The sequence below is a fragment of the Apodemus sylvaticus genome, chromosome 1 (genome assembly GCF_947179515.1).
Source record: "Apodemus sylvaticus chromosome 1, mApoSyl1.1, whole genome shotgun sequence".
NCBI classification, from domain to species: Eukaryota; Metazoa; Chordata; class Mammalia; order Rodentia; family Muridae; genus Apodemus; species Apodemus sylvaticus.
The window spans coordinates 83,607,363-83,628,102 of record NC_067472.1 but is presented as its reverse complement, the minus strand read 5'-3'; the positions used below and the strand labels follow the sequence as shown (position 1 = coordinate 83,628,102).

The following is a 20,740-nucleotide window of genomic DNA, read 5'->3' as shown; positions in this document are numbered from 1 at the left end:
CTTACACATTTGTTTTGAGACAAAGTCAAACAAGGAAGCCCAGGTTGGCTTAGGACTCGAGTAGTGCAGAGTAGCCACCCACTCGTGGCTAATTTCCTGCGTCAGCCTCTTCAGTGCTGGTGCCACGAGGCTTCGTGGATCTTAAGAATTCAGCCACACGATAATCCCACATAGACAAAACATCATGGCCTTGTGCAGAATAAGGAGAGAGTAGTTGGGATTCCCGTCTATGCTGTCCCACTTAGTGGCGCTCGGACTTCCCCATCACCATCCCTCCGGCCCAGGGAGCGGTCCCCTCACCCTGCCCCTTCTTCCGCCCCCCAGAGGAAAACATTCATCCCGCCCAGCAGGACTTAAACTGAGCGCGCAGCACTGGCTGAGCGGACTGGGAGGTCCGGTGGAGGAGGTGGGTTTGTGTCTCCGGAGTGTTGGGAGAAAACTGACTCGCACAGGCGTGAGGAAGGCGGGGCCTTGGCATCGCCCAGCCTCTGGCAACCTCAATCTCCGGGCTGAAACGACCAGTTGTTCTCAGCCTTCCCCTCTGACCTGCTACCCCGGGCTTTGTTTTCTGTTCTCCAGGGTTGTAGATGGTAGGCGAAAAACGCCTGGATTCTGGCTGCTCTCCAGGCCCGTGACCTTCGGCTCCGGGGCCACTGGGCAGCCGCGCCTTTTGGACGGGAGGAGAGGAAGGAGAGGACGTCTGGCTCCCCTTGCTGCTGGTCTCCTCCTGTGGCTCTGCCATGGGTTCACGGAGCTCTCATGTCGCGCTCATTCCCGATGTGGACCAAATTCTCCAAGAGACGGGCTGTGAGTGTGAGGGTGGTGGTGGTAGTGGTGGTGGTCGTCGGCACAGCCCGGTAGTATGTGGGCAGGCACAAGAGGAGGTTTAGTGCAGTGTAGGGAGTCACCAGAATGTAGCTTGAGTATTCCAGATCGCAGAGATGTAGAGGGCTTAGAGTTTGAGTCTGGGAATTTGCGCCTCTGGAGCTGGGAAACCAAGACCCCAGTGTCCGGGATAGCAAGGTACTTAAGAGCCAAGCTTGAAACGGTCTGAGTTCCGATGGAGGCTGAAGGCTGAGTTGAGGACTGATGCAGGGGACTACTTTTGATGCCTGGGCTCTGGGAATCTCCTGGGTTTTCCAATCTAGTGTTTCCTTGAGTCAAGCTCCCTCCAGAGAGTCAACTCCACACTCTGGTCATGCAAGGGTAACGACTCTCTCTCCCTTTATCTCTACCGTCAGTCTCTTCCTTACAGTTGAAGTTGCCCTGAGAGTGGGGAGATAGATGACCCTGTTATGTTGAAGGGCAGAAGGGGAGGTTACAGATGAGAATAAGCCCTCTCACTCCCCGCCCATGCCCCATGGTCCCGGGTTTCTGCAGCGCACCCGAGACACAGGGGATTTGGCAAGAAGGATCTGTGAGTCCTGCGGGCTCATCCCCACTTCCTTCTCTCCGCAGTCTCGCCAGCTAGCCTGCTCCGCCTCTATCACCGGTTCCAAACCCTGGACAAGGACGAAAAGGGCTACCTGAGGTGAGCAGACCAGATCTAAGATCTTTCGCTTGTTTTTTTCTGCCCGCCCCTTCTCTAACACCTCCATCTGCCTCCTTTGCCTCCATTGCTTTGTCTTCACAGCCGCCTAGACCTCCAGCAGATTGGAGCGTTGGCTGTGAACCCCCTGGGTGACCGCATTATAGACAGCTTTTTCCCGAACGGGTGAGTGTCCACAGACTGACCGGAGGAAGGGGAGATGGACATGGGTGGGATGTGAGGCTATACAGATGGTGAGAGTCTGGGTGATCATTGATGTTCTCCATCCTTGTCCCTATAGGAGTCAGAGAGTGTATTTCGCAGGCTTTGCCAGGGTCCTAGCTTACTTTCGACCTATAGATGAAGAAGATGCTGCACTCCGAGACCCCAAGCAACCTGAACCTCTAAATAGCAGAATGAACAAACTGCGCTGTGAGTGTGTGAGACCAGCCCAAGTGAGACCCCACAACCCCCCAGTTTTATCCATACCAGGAGAAACCTGGGAACCTCTCACCCCCTGTCAGCCTGGTGAGGGCTTAATGTCAGCTCTGGGAGCCTCATGTCCTCCTCCCTCTCCTTTCTCAGTTGCATTTCAGCTCTATGATCTGGATCGGGATGGGAAGATCTCCAGGAATGAAATGCTACAGGTCAGATGTGATGTGAGGGCAGGATAGTTAAATGGAAGAGGTGTGTGTGTGTGTGTGTGTGTGTGTGTGAGATGACTGGGGTTGCAGATGATTGTGTGTTAGGTAAGAAGGTAAGAGCTGGGATGGGATGGGGCTGAGTTAGTTAGGACAAGGGGTGGGGAGTAAGTAGGTATGAGGTATGAGATTGGGAATAGAGTTTGGATTCTCAACTTGGTTGTAATTTAGCCTCTTGCCAGTATCTGAGATACTTGGCTGTCATTACCGGGAAGAGATCACCCAATCGACGTTTACCAGGAATGGGTCAGCAATACTGCTATACACACCCAAACACCTAGGACAGCTTTCCATACCAAGGAGCTATCTAAGTCCAAATGTCAGTAGTGCCGAGACTCTGGGATAGATAATAAAGTTAGGGTGGAGGGTAAAGTGTGATGGATGTCAATTGGGTTATAAGACTGGACAGTGATGCAGTGGCAGGTGTTTGCTACAGGTTACAGGGGGAATTGAATTTGATGGTAAAAAGTGAGTGAGAAAAAAATGGTTATAACTTACAGGTGAGGTGGGCATGGGCTGGGGCTGGAAGAGCAGCCTCTGTGACTCTACTCTGTGATTGTGTCTTCTCTCACCTCACAGGTTCTCCGCCTCATGGTTGGGGTCCAGGTGACAGATGAGCAGTTGGAGAGCATCACAGACCGTACAGTGCAGGAAGCTGATGAGGATGGGGATGGGGCCGTGTCCTTCCTGGAGTTTACCAAGGTTAGGAGGAGTTGAGATCAGGAGTCCCTAGAACAGAAGGGCATGAGAAATGACTCCAGGGGAGGGGTTGAGACAGATTCAAGCCTCTTGACTTGACCACACTTATCTCTCCCCAGTCCTTAGAGAAGATGAACATCGAACAAAAAATGAGCATCCGGATCCTGAAGTGACCCCTGTGTCTTTGACTCATGCAAATGCTTATGGGCTTGGGATTTATCCTTAGGCCCCACTGGAGGCAGGATTCCACAAGCCATACTCTACTTTGAAACTTTGTTTAGGGCTAGGAATGGGAGTTGGAGGAATGTGTGCTGAAGTTTCATTTGCTTTCAGATTTGTGAATCAGCAGCCAGTGATTTGGTTGCAAGTGGCTGAGAGTCCAACCCAAAGTGACCTGAGTAAAAAAGTGAAAAGAGTGACATGTACTTGTGACTAGACATTCCTAAGTAGTTGCCTTCAGGGACAGCAGGATCCAAGGACAAGCATGATGTCATCAGGATTGAGTTTTGTCACCTGGGGTTGGCTGCCTCCTTGCATTGGGGTCATTCCTTGAGGTACAAAGGGCTGACAGCTATCCAGATCACATCTTCTTAGCCTCCTAACCCAGAGGAAGAGATGTCTTGCTCTAGAAACACCAAACAAGCAGCATCATTGACCCAGCTGGGTATTTTCTCCATCTCCAAGGAACATTAAAAAAACTATGCTTGTGTCGTACAATAATTCCAAAACCCTGAAATAAGGCCCAAAGACTTAGGATAGAGTGAGAAGTGGTTGCCTTAAGGAAAATGAAGTAATATTAACAGAAAAGTGTGTGTGTGTGTGTGTGTGTGTGTGTTGGTTTTGTTCAAGCAACATGAATGATACATATCTTTACTACTTGGTTGAACAAATTAAGGGAATCTTAAGATATGGCCTCTTGAATGGGTTTTCTCCAATCCCATGGATGAAAGATAATGTAATGGGGTTGGTGACTGGTGGGAGGATGGGCTACAGTAATAAACTATACTTACTTTCCTAAAATAGTTAATCCAAGCTTTGTAGAATAATTTGTTCTGTTCATGGTAAGAAGTTCAAACATTGTCAGACTGCAGAAATGAGTATAAAAGTCACATTGAGGCAGAATAGAAGCACACACACAGACACAAGATATAGAAATAGTGATATATATATATATATATATATATATATATATATATATATATATATATAAGCTGTAGGATTTTTCTACTCAATGACTATTGCTTTTATGTAGAGATATTTCAAATAATGTTAAAATAGGGACTAGAGAGATGAATCAACCTGTAAGAGCACTCACTGCTCCTTCAGAGAACTCAGGGTCATTTTCTAGTACCCACATTGGATGGCCCAGAACAGCTTGTTATTCAAGTTTCAGGGAACCTGATGCCCTTTTCTAGCCTTCACAGGTACTGCATGTATGTATAAGTAAAAACGTTTAGAAAGTTAAAATAGCAACAAAATATGCTTGTGGTGATTTGAATAGGCTTGGCCCAGCATGCGGCACTGTTAGGAGGTGTGGCCTTGTTGGAGTGGATGTGGTCTTGCTAAAGGGAGTGTGTCACTGTGAGGGTGGTCTTTGAGACCCTCTTCCTGGCCACATGGGAGCCGGTCTTCTGTTTGCCTTCGGAACAAGATGTAGCACTTTCAGCTCCTCCTGCACCACGCCTGCCTGGATGCTGCCATGTTCTTGCTTTGATGATAACGGACTGAACCTCTGAACCTGTAAACCAGCCCTAATTAAATGTTGTCATTTATAAGAGTTGCCTTGGTCATGGTGTCTGTTCACAGCAATGGAAACCCTAAGACAATGCTTAGAGCTTGACCCTGTGCGACCTTTCATCATTGTTTCCCCCAGATGCTCCTAGGAGACTGTAAACTTTTGCTTATGGTTTTACATGCTATATGGTAAATATTTGTCAACTTCCCGTGTAACGCCAGGGACTTAAGGTTTTATGTGATCAGCTGTAATCCTATCCCGTGTACCTCAAGAACCACCCTATGATCTCACTTAAATGCTTTATGAACGTTTTAAGATGTAACTTTCATGCCACCAAAATGGCTGTGATAAAGACGCTTGAGATGTGCACACCCACATCTGGGTGTTTCTTAGCTTTACCTTGAATGATTCCCTAGAACTCTGACACACCCTCCCACCTCCAGCTTAAACCCACGGTTAGTTTTTGTTTTGTTTTGTTTTGTTTTGTTTTTTTGTTCCAGAGGGGCTGGAATAATCCCTCAGGGGTTAAGAGCACTTTCTTCGTTTGAAGAGAATCTGAGTTCAGTTCTCGACAAGCGCATAGTGGCGCACAACAACCTGTGACTTCAGCTATAGAGGATCCCATACTCTGGCAGCTTCCACAGGCACAGGACATGCATGTTATGAATATATAAACAGAGAGGAACACATACGTACAGATAAAGTAAATAAACCTTTAAAAAAGTCTCTTCCCAATACACTCTAATTCTGTTTTACACTGGCTTATTCTAAAATTCTTTTCTGTGACAAAGCTACTTAAAATGTATATATTTGAATTTTAAATGAAATTGCTTGTCCTATCAGTGAAAAACAAAAATCAAAACAAAATTAAAACAAAACAACAACCAAAATAAAAAAAAAAAAACCCTCAGTATCAGTTCAGAGGGGGGTTTTCCAGAGAAAAGCAGAGGATGCTAGAACTGTCTCAGTATTCCCCTGGGGCTGCTAAAGAGCTTGCGGCTGCTCTGGAATTGCTAGAAGAACCTGTCTCCTTATCCCGGAAAAGGAGATCCTCAATCCCCCTGCCTCAACTATCTTAGTGTTGGATCACAGGCCTGCATTGGTTATTAAGAGGCAACAGCCTTGTCCACAGTAGAGATTGGAGAAAGCCTTATGCTTTGCTTAGAAGTCTAAACCCAAATGGAGTGAGCGGGAATCCTGGAGAACCAGACATTGGTGCCTTGTAGATGCCCTGCTCACTCTGACCCTGAGGACAAGAGCTTGAATTCTGACTTTGCCTCTCAAATAAAAAGGAGGCTTGATGCTCTCTTAAGTCCTGGCCAAAGGACACTGATAAAATACCTCTATCTCATTTTATTTCTTGTTTATTTGATGTTTTAGTTATATAAACACATGAATACAGGCCATTAGAACTTTCCACTTTTATTCTCTCTCTCTGTTTCTCTCTCTCTCTGTCTCTCTCTTAGTCTCTCTTAGTTTTTTTCAAGACAGGGTTTCTCTGTGTAGCCTTGGCTGTTCTGGAACTCACTCTGTAGACCAGCCTGGCTTCGAACTCAGAGATCTGCTGCCTCTGACTCCTGAGTGCTGGGATTACAGGCGCGCACCATCACCATCCTGACTTTGCTTATTCTCTAGAGACAGAGTCTCTTTCTCTGCATCTCTAGCTAGACTTGCAGCCAGCAAGCCTCAGCAACGCTCCTGTCTACGGCCTCAGAAATGCTGGTCTTATGGGCACACAGGATTACACCTGGCTTTTTTTTTTTTTTTGATACCTGTGACTGGGTCTCATCCTGCCACATGCAGTACCTTTACCTACCCCAGACTCCCTTGCTTACTTACTCACTTACTTTATTTAATTAGTTATCTCTTTTTGAGACTAGGCCTCTCCTGGTGGTTCAAGTTGGCCTTAAAATTCAATCCTCTTGCTTCAACTTCTTTCGTATTGAATTATAGGCCTGCATTGATTCTTATTAATGGTTTATATATGCTTGGCCCAGGGAGTGGCACTATTAGAAGGTATGACCCTGCTGGAGTAGGTGTGACCTTGTTGGAGTAGGTGTGTCACTGTGGGTGTGGGCTTTAAGACCCTCATCCTAGCTGCCTGGAAGCTAGCATTCTGCTAGCAGTCTTCAGATGGAGATGTAGAACTTTCAGCTCTGCCTGTGTCGTGCCTGTCTGGACACTGCCATGCTCTCACCTTGAGGCTAATAGACTGAACCTCTGAACCTGTATTCCAGCCCCAGTTAAATAGTGTCCTTCTAAGAGTTGCCTTGGTCATGGTGTCTCTTCACAGCAGTAAAACCCTAACTAAGACAAATAGTGTCCTTCTAAGAGTTGCCTTGGTCATGGTGTCTCTTCACAGCAGTAAAACCCTAACTAAGACAGTTCTTCAGAGGCTGTAACAGTCTTGCCCACAGTTGTGACTGTAATCTTAGCATGATTTAAAGTACCTTGAGTTTCACACTCTGCAAGCTGCATGAGGAAGAAGAGATTACTGAGGCTCACAGCTTGAGGGCACGGCCTACCACGGTGGGGACCCGCGGCAGATGCTCACACTGCACCTGTGTTTAGCTTGTTCTCTATTATTTTATTCAGCCCAGAAACCCTGCCCACGGCACGATGTCAACATTCAGGGTGGGTCTTCCCACTTCAGTTAACCTAGTCGAGATAATCACGGACAGGCGTGCCCAGAGATTTGTGTCCACACTGATTCTAAGTCTCACCAGTCAAGATTATCCTTTTAAGCCTACACGGCCTACTTGAACCTAAGTCCCTTTGTTTACCTGCTGGGCCATGTGTACCGGAGCATGCCTTTGCTTCTGCTGTGTGGGAGAGGTCCAGTGCCCTGCAGGAATGCTGTGCTGCATTCATTCCCTCAGCCCTTTATCTCAGCCCAGGCTCTACTCCCATCTGGAAGGTTGGACTCTGGCCTGGATCAATTAGAATTCCTTCAGCTCTTAACTGGCCTGTGAAAATACAAATTTATTGGTTTGGAAAACTGAAAGGGAAGTCCAAAGGTGGCCCAGGCAAAGGAGTGCCCCAAAGCATTGAGGACATCAGAAACGAACCTTCTCATTTCTCAGCTCCGATAAGAGCCTTTGCTGGCCTCCTTTCTGAAGCAGCAATCTCAGGGAATGGATCATCTCTGTTCCCCAGTAGTTCTGCCCAAAGTCCTACAGCTGACCCTCCCTGGGCTGCCTGCCCGCTGTGGCACGGTGAGGAGAACACTCTGATTGGCTAAACCTGGTCTCATGCTCTCTGAAGACTTGAAGACTGCAGTCAAGCCTACTTGAACTTTTAGATGCAATCTCTGTGTTAGCTCTTCCAGGCCATGTCACACTGCATAGGTAAACTCAGTAGAGAACCATGCAAGGGTTTTTTGTTTGTTTTGTTTTGTTCCCCCCCGCCCCCAAATACAAGACTTACTGACTAGTAGTGGCTTAAAAACATTAAGACTCTTATCTCATATTGTAAGCTGTTTCTGATGACAGGCAGACCAGAAGTTATTGAGTGACTCAAAAAAATGTAACTTTTAGGGTCCAGAGAAGCTCTAATCTCCCATCTCCCAACATGTCTACCTTTGATTCCCAGGTTTGCTGTGTCCCTGGTCCCTGAAAGCATCTGTCATTCTCAATACACATATCCCACAGAGCATTGAGAACATTTGTAGATTGGTCAGTTTTTGTTGCCATGATAAAACACTCAAGAACATCCGTTAAAAGGAGGAACGGCACAGTCTCGGACATTTCTGTCCATATCTGTTGCTCTGGGCATCATGGCAGGCAGTGAGTGGCGGAAAAAGCCTGCTTTCTACACAGAGGCTGGGAAACAGGGAGACAGCGAGAACTGGGGATGAGACACAGCCTCTGTGGCATGACCTCAGTGGCCCACTTCCTCCAACCAGGCTCCACCTCCAAACAGTCCATTAGGTTTTGAATTTATCAATGTATTCCATTGTCTAGGTCACAGTTCTGATGATCTAATATTGTTTCAATGCCTATCAGCTGCAGCCACTTTTCAACCTGGCTGTCGGGGGCCTCTGTGACCCAGACCATAACAGTGCATCTGAGTGCCGGGCCAGGGCAACTAAAGACCGTTTGCGCCCTTTGCTCTATATTGGTCATTGAGGAAAACTCTTGTTCTGGAAGAGCATCCTCTTTGACTGTTATTGACAAGACAGAACTAGAGCTCTGTGGCTACAAGAGAAGCTCGTATGTGCGGACATCTGTTTTGTTTTTGAGACTGTATCACAAGACTTTGCCAAAAATGGCAAAAGAGGAGGGGGAATAGTAGCTGTGTTGTATATTGTCTTAGTTTGCTTTCTATTGCTAGGACAAACCCCATGACTAAAAGCAACTCGAGGAGTAAAGAGTTTTATTTCATCTAGGAATTCTCAGGTCACACTCCATCACTGAGGGAAGTTGGGGCAGGAACCGAAGCAGGGACCACAGAGGGACACGGTGTACCAACTCTCCTCTAGGCTTCTGTTCACCTGCCTTTCTTATACCTCCCAAGAACACCTGTCCAGGAGGCTACCACTCACAGTGGAATGGGCCCTTCCATGACAATCACTAATCAATAAAATAGTCCACGGATTTGCCTACAGGAGGTATGAGACATTTTCTTGATTGAATTTTTCTTCTCCCAGATGACTCTAATGTCAAATTGAAGAAAAACTAATCAGCAAATATATTATTTTTCATATAAAATATTTATTTTACTTTTATTACTGTGTGTGTGTGTGTGTGTGTGTGTGTGTGTGTGTGTGCACTTGCACATATGCACCTGAAGAGGTCAGAAGAGGGCATCAGATTTCCTGGAGCTAAACTTATAGGCACTTGATATGATAGTGCCTGGCCTGGGTGTTGGGAACTGAACTCATGTTCTCAGCAGGAGCCACAAGTGCTCTTCATTGATGAACCATCTCTCTAGGCTTTGCTAAGTGTGGCAATAGCAAACCCCTGCTGTGATAGTTTGTATATGCTCCTCAGTAGCATTATTTGGAGGTGTGGCCTTGTTGGAGTAGGTGTGTCACTATGGGTGTGGGCTTTAATATCCTAGTCCTAGCTGCCTGGAAGTCAGTATGCTGCTAGCAGCCTTCAGATGAAGATGTAGAACTCCCAGTTCCTCCTGCACTATGTGATGTTCCTGCCATGGTGGAAGGTGTGGTGACAGGTGGGCAGGCATAGCTCTGGAGCAGTAGCTGAGAGCTTACATCTGATCCACACACAGGAGACAGAGAGAGTGAGAGACTGCTCATGACTGGACTTTTGAAATCTCAAAGTCCACCCTTAGTGACACATCCCCTCCGACAAAGCCACACCCTCTAATTCAATCCTAAACAATTCAAATATATGAGTCTCTGGGGGCCATTCTCATTCAAACCACCCCAGAAGGACTCAGCTGAGCCTCTGCTCCACAGGGGATTGACTGTGTTTGATGTACTGCTGACAGATAGGCTACACTGGAGAATCTAGAGCAGAGGTTTTCCACAAATGGGTCATGACCCCTGGGGGTGCGGATGTCAAAAGAACCTTTCACAGGAGTACCTTAGAGCATTGGCACACTGTAACCCTAACCCTAACCCTAACCCTAACCCTAACCCTAACCCTAACCCTAACCCTAACCCTAACCCTAACCCATGAGTTTCCTGAGATTCCTGGTGGTTTCTGGTGGTCTGTGGAGCCTGTGATCTGGGCATAACAGTGTATGCACACCTGTGTGTGGGGGTGGGGAGGGTGGGGGAGAGCACAAGCAGGTGGAGGTCAGAAGACAACTCTCCTACTTTGCCAGCAACTTTGTTGTTGTTGCTGTAATAAAGCATCATGACCAAAGTAACTTGAAGTGGGACAGGTTTATTCAGCTTGCACATCCTGATCATCACCAGGGAAGCCAAGACAAGGACTCAGGCAGGGCAGGAACCTGGAAGCAGAAACTGAAACAGACCTTGGAGAATTGCTGCAGATATGGCTTGCTCTTTGTGATTTGTTCAGTTTGCTGTTCTATACAACCCAGGACCACCTGCCCAGAAGTGGCACCGCCTACAGACTGGGCTGGAATCACTCACAGCAATCATTAATCAAGAACATGCCCCCACAGGCTTGCTACAGACCTAATCAGGTGCTAAATACCTGATAGAGGTGTTTTCTCAGTTGAGGTTACTTCTTCCTAAGCTTGTCCTAAGCTTGTGTCTCATTGACAGAAAAATTAGCCAACATGACAACTGTGAATGTTATTACTTACAAGATACCCATCTATTTATTTATTTTTTTATTTTTAAGATTTACTTATTAATTATATGTTAGTACACTGTAGCTGCCTTCAGACATACCAGAAGAGGGCATCTGAAATCATTACAGATGGTTGTGAGCCACCATATGGTTGTTGGGATTTGAACCCAGGACCTCTGGAAGATCAGTCAGTGCTCTTAACTACTGAGACATCTCTCCAGCCCCTATTTTTTTTTTTTTAATGAGGCAAGGTCTCTTACTGCCCTGGGACTCAGCAAGTAGGCTCGGTTTGCTGGCCAGGGACCTGGCTCTTTCTGCATCCCCACCACTGAGATTACAAGAGTGTGCCACCATACCTGGCTTTCTGGGAACTAACGCAGGTCCTCATGCCTGTCAGGCAAGCACTTTGCTGACTGAGATATCGCTCCGACCCAACTTTATAATCATAAAAAGGCAAGTAAAAATGAAATATAAAGGGAGATGTGTTTCAATTTAACTGTAGCTTTGCCCCAAACTTTCACTCACAGCCCCCATTACTGTCAAGTATTCTGTATCGGGCAGTGAGTCTCTGACTTAATAAATAATAAATTAAAGTGAATGTTAAAGTAGGTCTTTGGCACTTACAAATTGGTTTGATAAAATGAGAGTCCTGTGGACTTCCCATTAAAACAGCAATTGGCTCAATGTAAATTGAAATAGGGCCTTGAGCATGAAACCTAAGCCATAGCAGGTGACTACCCCCACGTTTTCTCCGTTTGACAGTTCTATTTCACTTACCTTCAAGCCTGGGGGAAAAAATTGAAGGCATTTTCTAACTCACTGCTATAACCTTCGCTCAGTGTTCCCATCCATCAAGGTCCCTAAACCCAACATAAATAAACCCACGGATCCTTTTCAGTGAACAAATGGGAAGTGTTTGCCTTAAAGATCTCCTGACAGAGTCTGTCTAGTTCCTGTTCCAGCAGATTTTCAGCCACTCCACTTGGAAGGGATACAATATCCCTTTTTAGGTCACCTGTGAGGTGACAGCCACAGCTTTCTCAGCACACACAGACTTTGTAGAACCCGGGAGCACTATGGACCTTCCTCAGGAGCACGTCATATCCTCTCCTGAGGAGACTCCCTTGATCCACTCACTGAGACGTGTGAGTGCAAGTTCATCTTTTGGGACTTTGGGGCTTGGATGTTTCACAAAGGTCACTTAGGAATCAAAGCCATCGGGCATTTTTAGCATCTTAAAAGAATTCCTCCTTAGAGAAGTTGGCAGCCTCCTCTCACACCTTTGTGAGTCTCAGAACCAGGTATGGTGGATGTTAGGCAGGTCAAGATTTGGGAAGCAAAATCCACCCTCTCAACCTCCTGCTGAACACCACCAGAGCAGCAAAGGAAGGGCCATCCACAGGCTGTCCTGGAAGAAGAGTCTGTCATCACAGACCTGAGTCCCTGATCCTCTCCTCCCAGCTGCCCACTGTGGTCATGGAGAGAGCATGCCACTAACACAACATGGCTACTATGTTGCCTACTATTTCAGGTTGCCGTGACCAAGTACCTGACAGAATTAACTTCGGGGAGGGGGGGGAAGGATTCTTTTTGGCTCATGGTTTCAGAAGGTCTCCCTGTATCACAGTGGGAAGACATTGTGGTGGCTCCTCCTAATCGTGGTAAATCAGGAAGCATAGCCCGGAAGTAGGGGCTGTATTAGAACCTCCAAAGACTCACGTCTAGTGACTGGCTTGTATCAGCCAGGCCTGGCCCCATTAAGTCTTTACAGCTCCCTAAAATACTGCCATCAGCTGAGGAGAAGTTATTCAAAACACGAGCCCTCGAGAGACATTTTTGATTTAAAGTAACAGTCGTCAAGGTCTCCAAGTTAGAATCAGAAGCGGGGCTCCTGGCTTTTTCTGCCTTCAGGAGAGGGAGGTTCCCTTATGCTAGTGCTGTGCCAAGTGACAGGATGCTAGAGGAATTCACTTCTCTCCCAGAACCCTTGGCTACCTGGATACCCCTGTGGGTGAGCTGAGTGAACGGTGAGGAGGTATGGGACTGTGTGGAAGGCACTGCTGACTGCTACACCAGGGAGCGCTACCGTGCACTGCCCCTCTGCCCACTCAGCCCGGAGAAACCTGTTAGTTAACTACTTCACCCTTTGATGAGATAAAATACCTGCAAAATGTAACTTATGGAGGAAAGGGATTGTTTTATCTTATAGGTTACAGTCTATAATTGATGGAGGCTGGGGCAGGAGCTCAAAGCAGAAACCTGGAGCAGACCCATGGAGGGATATTGCTCCATTCTAATTAATTAGCAATTTAGAAATGCCTTAGTGACACAACCATAGGCAAACTTGATCAACATAATCCTTATTTATTTATTTTTTCTATGTGTGTTTTGCCTACATGCATGTCTCTGCACCACAAGCATGCAGAGTACCCATGGAAGCCAGAAGAGGCCTTCAAATCCCTTGGTGCTGGACTTACCAATGGTTGTGATGTGGGTACTGGGGGCTGAACTTGGGTCCTCTAGAAGAGCAGGACTGCTCTTAACCATTGTGCCATCTCTGTAACCCCCATAGTCTCTCTTCAGAAAAACACAACTTGGGAGAAATAAGATCAGGCTAAACCCAAATGGATGTTTATTTACGTCGCATATAAAACTTGATATCTCTGTTGTGGAAGTCTGTTAGCTGCCAGGCTCCTTCCACATTGTTGCTCTACCACTCTGAGGAAGCTTCTCTTTTTCATGTGGTCTGAGATCACACAGAGCTTCATCTACAGTCCAGCCAATCGCAAGGGAGGAAGGCGGAAAGGAAGGGGCACACTTCCCACTGAGGTGTGCACTGCTTGGATGCTGCTTACATCATATCCTCTCATGATGACTAGAACTTAGCTGACTTGGGGATGAGGGGATGAGAAATGAGATCTCTTCTGAAGGTCCTGTGTTTTAGGAGAATGGCCTCACTAACTCTCCACGGTCAGTCAGTGTGGCTAAAACACACTCATCCAGGGAATTACTTCTGCTGGTCATCTGTAATTGGCTCCACTGGAAGCCTCTTGATGTTTTTTCTACCCCTGTAATGATGGCATTGCCTTAAAATGACCTTTTCTTGATAACCTTTACTGAGAGCTTGTTTTCTTAAGAGCAGAGACCATAACTACCTTTCTGAGACTGGCAGTTGCCTGGTGCCCAGTATCCCATAGACTTTTATTAAAGGAATTGAATGGTGAGCTTATACATACTCTGGACATAATATACATGTAAACTTTTGGTTTTGATGATTACCAAAGTTTTTCTAATAGCTTCATTTCTCTAAAATTATCATTTAAAATGCTATGTGTGTATGTGTATACATATTGTACTAACTTTAACTAACAACTAGATGGCTACTTTTTATGGGGCTAAATCTTCAGTAAATATCATCTCTTTTATGTTTTGTTTGTGTGTGTGTGTGTATTTGGAGGTCAGAAGTTGAGGAAGGTTGTCTTCCTCTATTATTCATTCATTTATTTATAGAGTTGTATTTTTATTTTATTTACATACGTGTGTTGATGTTCATGTGTGTGTTTGTACATGTGAGTGTGATACTGACAGAGGTCAGAAGAGTGTATTAGATCCCTACAGCTAGAGTTACATGAGTGCTGGGAACTGAGCTCAGCTCCTCTGGAAGCAAGAACTCTATTTTTTTTTTTTTTGAGACAGGGTTTCTCTGTGTAGCCCTGGCTGTCCCGGAACTCACTCTGTAGCCCAGGCTGGCCTCGAACTCAGAAATCCACCTGCCTCTGCCTCCCAAGTGCTTGGATTAAAGGTATGCACCACCACGCCCGGCTGAGCAAGAGCTCTCAATGCTGCTGCTGGCTCCCACTCTCTCCCTGAATCTGGAACTCACTAGTTGGTTCCACAGGTTGGCCAGCAAGCCAGGAGGTTGGTTGGCCAGGGATTCTGCTGTCTCTGCCTCTCTAGCACTGGGATTACAGGCCCAGGCTGCTGAACCTTTACATGAGTTCTGAGCACTGAATTCAATTCATGCTTATGTGACAAGCGCTTGCCTGACCGAGCCATTTCCCATCCCTTTTAATGTTTACATTGAAAGTGGGCTGGGTGCTTGCATTAGCTCCAAGCTCTGAAGGTGAAGCATACTCTCAAGGTCATGCAGCAAGGTCAGTCGTGATGCTGGGCTTACGCTTAATTGTTTAGCCCGTTTGTGTGTTTGGGAAATTGCTGGTTTCCAAGCAATCACATAAGTATTTTTTAATTAAACAGTTCCCCAATTTTTTATTTGAATTTCTGTAACTGCACTTCTGTGCCTTCTAATTTAATATTTAAGAGGTGAGCGTGTCACTTCCTAGCACAAAAGCAATTCACAAAAGATGTTTAATTTCATTGCAGACTATCAACTTCTCATTGAAAACTCTACCAATCTCCTGCCTGACACTGAGTGATATTTTTAGACTCAGTTTTGAATGAATGGTTAATTAATTAATTATTAATATTCATGAATACTCTGGCATGCCAGGTACTGAGGGAAAAGCAAGGGTCCTAGAAATAAGCAAGAAATAATCCTTCTGCTGTTGGCTTACATTCCAGAGAGGTAGAGAGCAGATAAGCGGAAAGAGGCCGAATCAAGCAGCGTCACGAATACAGGGAGACAAGGTCGTTTGGCAATGTGCATAATATTTACATTTATTTGTGGTCTTCATAGATGTGTACAATGTATTTGCTCACATTCTCCATTCCCTTCCTCCAGCTCTCCTGGATCCTAATATGTCACCCTCCCAGCCTCATGCCCGCCTCCTTATTCTAGCTCACCAAGTCCATTGGTGCTGCCTAAATGTTCATAGGTGTGGGCTCATCTGCTGGAGCATGGCTACTACCCAGGAACTACAGTCCTAAGACAATGACCTTGCTTTCTCTCTGTAGCCATCGGCTACCAATAGCTCCTCAGGGGCGGGGCCTCCAGGAGCAGGGCGCAGTTAAAGAGAAATTGAGGGAGAGAGTGACTTAAACTTGATCCTTCTGGCCTGGGAAAATGGGCATATAAAATAGGTATACAAATAGAACATTTGCTGATAAATAATAAGGAGATGTATTTTAAAATGACCATTTGATGAATATGTAACCTCACTGTCTATTAAAATGAAAACAAAATTTCATACTAATGTAATCAACACAGTAAAATCCAATGATGCATCAATTTTATACTTACATAGTGAGGGAAGATGGTAGAAAACCATAAAAAGTTTTTGTTTATATAGAAGATCAATGTGTTTCTAGAACAGGAAACTTCGCAGGCATAGTAGACACACTAAAATTCATAGGACAGGACTGGGACAGAGCTCAGCGAGGAAGAGTACCTGCTGTGTGTCCCAGTTAGATGTTTTCATCAACTTGACATGAGCTTGGGACACCTGGGAGGAGGGAACTTCAACTGATTAACTGAGTTTTTTCAGAGACAGGGGCTCACTATGTATCTCTGGCTGTCCTGGCATTTATTTCATAGAACGGGCTGGCCTCCAGCTTAGAGAGATCCGTAAGACTGCAGCTGAGATGCCTCCATTGGATTGGCCTGAAGGCAGTCCGCAGAGCATCTTCTTGATTGATGGCTGATGTCAGAGGGTCCAGCCCACTGTGGGTGGTTCTGTTCCTGGACAGGCAGTCCTGGCCTGGGTAAGAAAGTGAGAGAGTGAGCAGGAAGGACAAGCAAGAGGCAGCTCTCCTCCGTGCCTTTGCTTCAGTTCCTGCATTCAGGTTCTTGCTTTGAGTTCCTGCTCTGACTTCCCTCACTGTGCTGGGGGCATATAAGCCAAATAAATCATTATGCCCTCAGGAACGTATGGTCTTGGCCTTTTACCACAGCAATTCAAAGCAAAACTAAGACACTATGCAAGTGTGTACCAAGCCAGGGCATGGTCATGGGCACCAGCAACCACAGCATTGTGTCGGGCAGAGACAGGAGGTCACTGGGGTTTACTGGCTGTCGGCCTGGTCCAGGTTCTGTGAGAGGCCCTGCTCCAAGAGAATAAACAGAGAGTAGAAAAGCAGGGTACCAGCATCCTCCTCTGTCATCTTCACATGTGCACAAAACTGTGCAGCTGCACACCCACCTGCCACTCTCTCTCTCTCTGTCTCTCTGTCTCTCTCTGTCTCTCTGTCTCTCTCACACATGCAGACACATACAGAGATCCCCCTGTCTCTGCCCCCTGAGAGCTAGAATTAAAGAGTGTGCCCCCGCTGCTCAGTTCACATTTTTTTTTAAATTTTAAAAACATTATTTCTTGTAACTTCCAAACTTTTTTCCCTTTATCCTTTTTTTCAGAAACAGAATACTGAAGTTGGTCAGAAAAACATACATATTTTCCCCCTGAGCTGGCGATGGAACCCAGGGCCTCACACATGTTAGGCAAGTAGTCTTACCCTGGGCAGCATCCCCAGACCTTCTGAGACAGTTTATGCATAATATGCAAATTAACCACATGTCTTCCAAACCTGCTTCGAGCCCCATCAGCCTAACCAACACATGCCGCCAGCACATTCCAGCCACGTGAGACAAGCACTCTTATCCTTAATGTGTCCATTTCTCTCAGGCTCCTCAGGGGTGATGTTCAAGGCCTCTCTACAATAGCTGGAGCTGATAACATTCAGGAGTTTGCCGTTCTCCAGATGCCTAGAAGTCTACTGGGCTCTGTCTTCAGTTGAGAACAAAACTCCCCCCGCATGGGTGGAAACACTGTTGGAGTCTCCAGATAGAGTCCGGTGGAATCGGATTGGCCAGTTCTTTGATTCTCAGCAGCTTTAAAAAAAATGGCTTCTTACAAAATTACAAGCTGTGTAAACTCTGAGCAGTGGGAGTTGAAGTTAGGGGACCTGCCTTTCACTACTAGGCTTCTTACACTACTGTGGCCACTGGCGATGCTTGTGTGGTGAGCGACTTCCACCCGGCTCTCAACATTCCTGCATCGTTAGCATTTGTGCCCTGCAGGGTCCCCTCCAGCCTTGTCTCTAGTTTATTTTTTATTTTTTTTTAATTTTTAATTTTTTAATTTTATGTATAAGTATTCTGCTGCATATACATCCACACGCCAGAAGAGGGCATCAGATCCCCTTATAGATAGATGGCTGTGAACCACCATGTAGTTGTTGGGAAATAAACTCAGGACCTCTGGAAGAACAGCCAGTAACAGCCAGTGCTAACCTCTGAGTCATCTCTCCAGCCCGTCTCTTGGGTTCTTTCTGCTGACTACTACATACCAAAAAGTAGGCCATATTGGTTCTATGTTAGAGTATAAAGCCCACTGAGGCACCTGCTGTGGCTCAGACCCTTCTTTCTTATCTCTTTGTGTTCGTGTGTATACGTGCGTGTGTGATCAGAGTTTATATCAGACAGCTTTCTTTTTTTTTTTTAATTATTTATTATATGAAAATACACTGTAGCTGTCTTCAGACACACCAGAAGAGGGCATCAGATCCCATTACGGATGGTTGTGAGCCACCATGTGGTTGCTGGGACTTGAACTCAGGACCTCTGGAAGAACAGACAGTGCTCTTAACCGCTGAGCCATCTCTCCAGCCCCAGACAGCTTTCTTAATGACTGTTCACCTTATCGTTTGAAGGCAGGGCCTTCCCCTGAACCTGGGATTCACCAGTGTGACTAGACACCTGGCTTTTATGTGGCATGGTGGATCCAAGCGCAGATCGTCATACGCACAGAGCAAGCGCTTTATCTACTGAGCTCTTTCCAGCCCCCTAACCTCTCGCTTTGACCGTGCTCTCTGCGGTAGCCCCTGGGAGAGGGTAGTTAGCGAGACGCATCCCCCTCCCACTCTCCCCCACCCCCACCCCCTGCCGTCGGCGTGGTTAGCGTCACTTTACTCTGCTGCTGCACTTGGCTGTGAGCTGCCAGGATCCCAACCTGGAAGCTACACATCATCCATCATTTGGAAACTCGACAGCGCAGCTCCGTCTTTCTCCGGCTTTCCACGCAGCCAAGAAGGTCCTGTGTGTGGCTACCTTGGGGTCTTCTACCCCTTGTACAAACTTTTAGAAGACACCGTCCGTGGTTGTTTTAGTGAGCAACCTCTAGAATCATGCTATTGGGGTTTGAGGTTCAACTCAAGTAATTGTTACTGGCAATGGGACTTGGGGAATTTCATCTAGCCTCGCCATGCCTCAGGTTAAAGTCTGCGCAATGGGGATAACTACCCACCTTATGAAGCTGTCATAATTATGAATTTATGTAGACCTTCTTCAGGCCCACAGACCATTTTGGAGAGTACCTGCATCTAGAAGGACGAGAGCAAGTTTTGTCTGTCAAGAACGAACAGTGAATGTTTTTGGCCTTGATGGCTGTGAAATTTCTGTTACCATTGTTCAGTTTTACCTTTGTTGTGTGAAAGCCACCCTGAATCAAAAGGAAATGGATATACACAGTGATGCTCCAAGAAAACTTTATTTAGCCAAAGCCTGGTGGCACAAACCTGTAATCCCAGCTGAATGGGAGGCTGAAGCAGATAGGTCGAAAGTTCAAGTCCTGCCTGGGCTATAGAGTGAGTTCAAGGCCTCTTAGTGAAACCTGTCTCAGTATACAAGTTTTTGTTTGTTTGTTTGTTTTTTGTTTGTTTGTTTTTTGTTTGTTTCCCTCAGTGGTGAGTGTTAACCTCACACGTACAAAGCCCTGGATCCAATCCCTAATTAACCCTTCCCCCCACAAACTCAAGAATAAAACAAGACCTCTATTTATTCTGTGACAGGCAATGTTGGCACACTGCCTCCAGGTTGCTGACACCTGATTATCCTCTCCTGTGCCTATTTTATCAGCCCCTTCAGAGGTCTACAGGTGCCCTCTAGTGGAAGTATCTAACGTAGCAACCATGGTGTAGCTCCACAAATACAAGCGATCCACCAGTACACCAGCAGGCTTGTGTATGGCAGCACCAATCAGCTAACCAGGGTGTGCCGTCTTTATGGACAGGCAGTTACCAGCTGTATTAAGCTGGCTTACATATTTCCCAGCCACTCTCCTTAAATGTTTATAGTATCTGTGATGGCTATTCTCGGTTGTCTAGACTAAAATACAATTCAGAAATGGAGGGCACACTGTGTTCCAGATGTTGAGGCAGGAAGGTAACATGCCTTTGATCTGGATCTTGAGGCTGGAAGACACATCCTGAGGTGGGATGACACACTCTTTGGATCCGGGTGGACACTGTGGTGGTTTGAATATGCCTGGCCCACAGGAAGCGGCACTTGGTTGGCACTTGGTTAGGAGGTATGACCTTGTTGGAGGAAGTGTGTCACTGTGTAGGTAGGCTTTGAGGTCTCCTAGTGCTCAAGCTACGCCCAGGACAGAAGAGACCCTCTTCCTGGCTGCCTGTGGCACACAGTCTCCTGCTGCTGCCTGTGGATGAAGAAGTAGAACTCTCCTCCAGCACCATGTCTGCCTGCACACTGCCATGCTTCCCACCATGATGATAATGGATTGTTCCTCTGAAACTATAAGCCAGCTCCAATTAAATGTTTGTTTTTATAAGAGTTACCTTGGTCATAGTGTCTCTTCATAGCAATAAAATTCAAACTAAGACAGACATACTCCTTAGATTCAGATATTGAGGCACACCTTTAATTTGGGCCATACCTTCTGCTGGAGACCCATGTGAGAGCAATGGAAGAAGGAAGGGGTTGCCCTTTCTTCACATGCTCACACTCACTTGACCAGAACATCCATTGGAGCCTACTTCTTCAGTATTCTAGCTTATACTGAAAGGGCTTAAAAGGGGAGAGTATAGGGGGTTAGGTGAGTGTGGCTAGGCGGCGTGGGGGAAGGTGTCCAGGTGGGCCCTTGCCTGGGCACCTCTG

General features: G+C 46.3%; 1 protein-coding gene across 1 annotated transcript; it reads left to right on the top strand.

Moving 5' to 3' along the window:
- The first annotated feature begins 583 nt into the window (after nucleotides 1-583).
- Nucleotides 584-4,363, top strand: Chp2 (calcineurin like EF-hand protein 2). The gene is made up of 7 exons (XM_052199822.1): nucleotides 584-807; nucleotides 1,459-1,531; nucleotides 1,634-1,714; nucleotides 1,830-1,960; nucleotides 2,114-2,175; nucleotides 2,809-2,931; nucleotides 3,048-4,363. The coding sequence occupies exons 1-7, from the start codon at nucleotides 741-743 to the stop codon at nucleotides 3,099-3,101; spliced, it is 591 nt and encodes a 196-aa protein (XP_052055782.1). The 5' UTR covers nucleotides 584-740; the 3' UTR covers nucleotides 3,102-4,363.
- Nucleotides 4,364-20,740: the final 16,377 nt, after the last annotated feature.

What these genes read in the sequence shown, in the direction of transcription:
- Chp2 (XM_052199822.1), top strand. Translation starts at nt 741, where the DNA reads ATGGGTTCACGGAGCTCTCATGTCGCGCTCATTCCCGATGTGGACCAA. An exon ending in GACAGCTTTTTCCCGAACGG is followed by an intron (nt 1,715 to 1,829) that starts GTGAGTGTCCAC and finishes TTGTCCCTATAG; the next exon opens with GAGTCAGAGAGTGTATTTCG. An exon ending in CCAGGAATGAAATGCTACAG is followed by an intron (nt 2,176 to 2,808) that starts GTCAGATGTGAT and finishes CTCACCTCACAG; the next exon opens with GTTCTCCGCCTCATGGTTGG.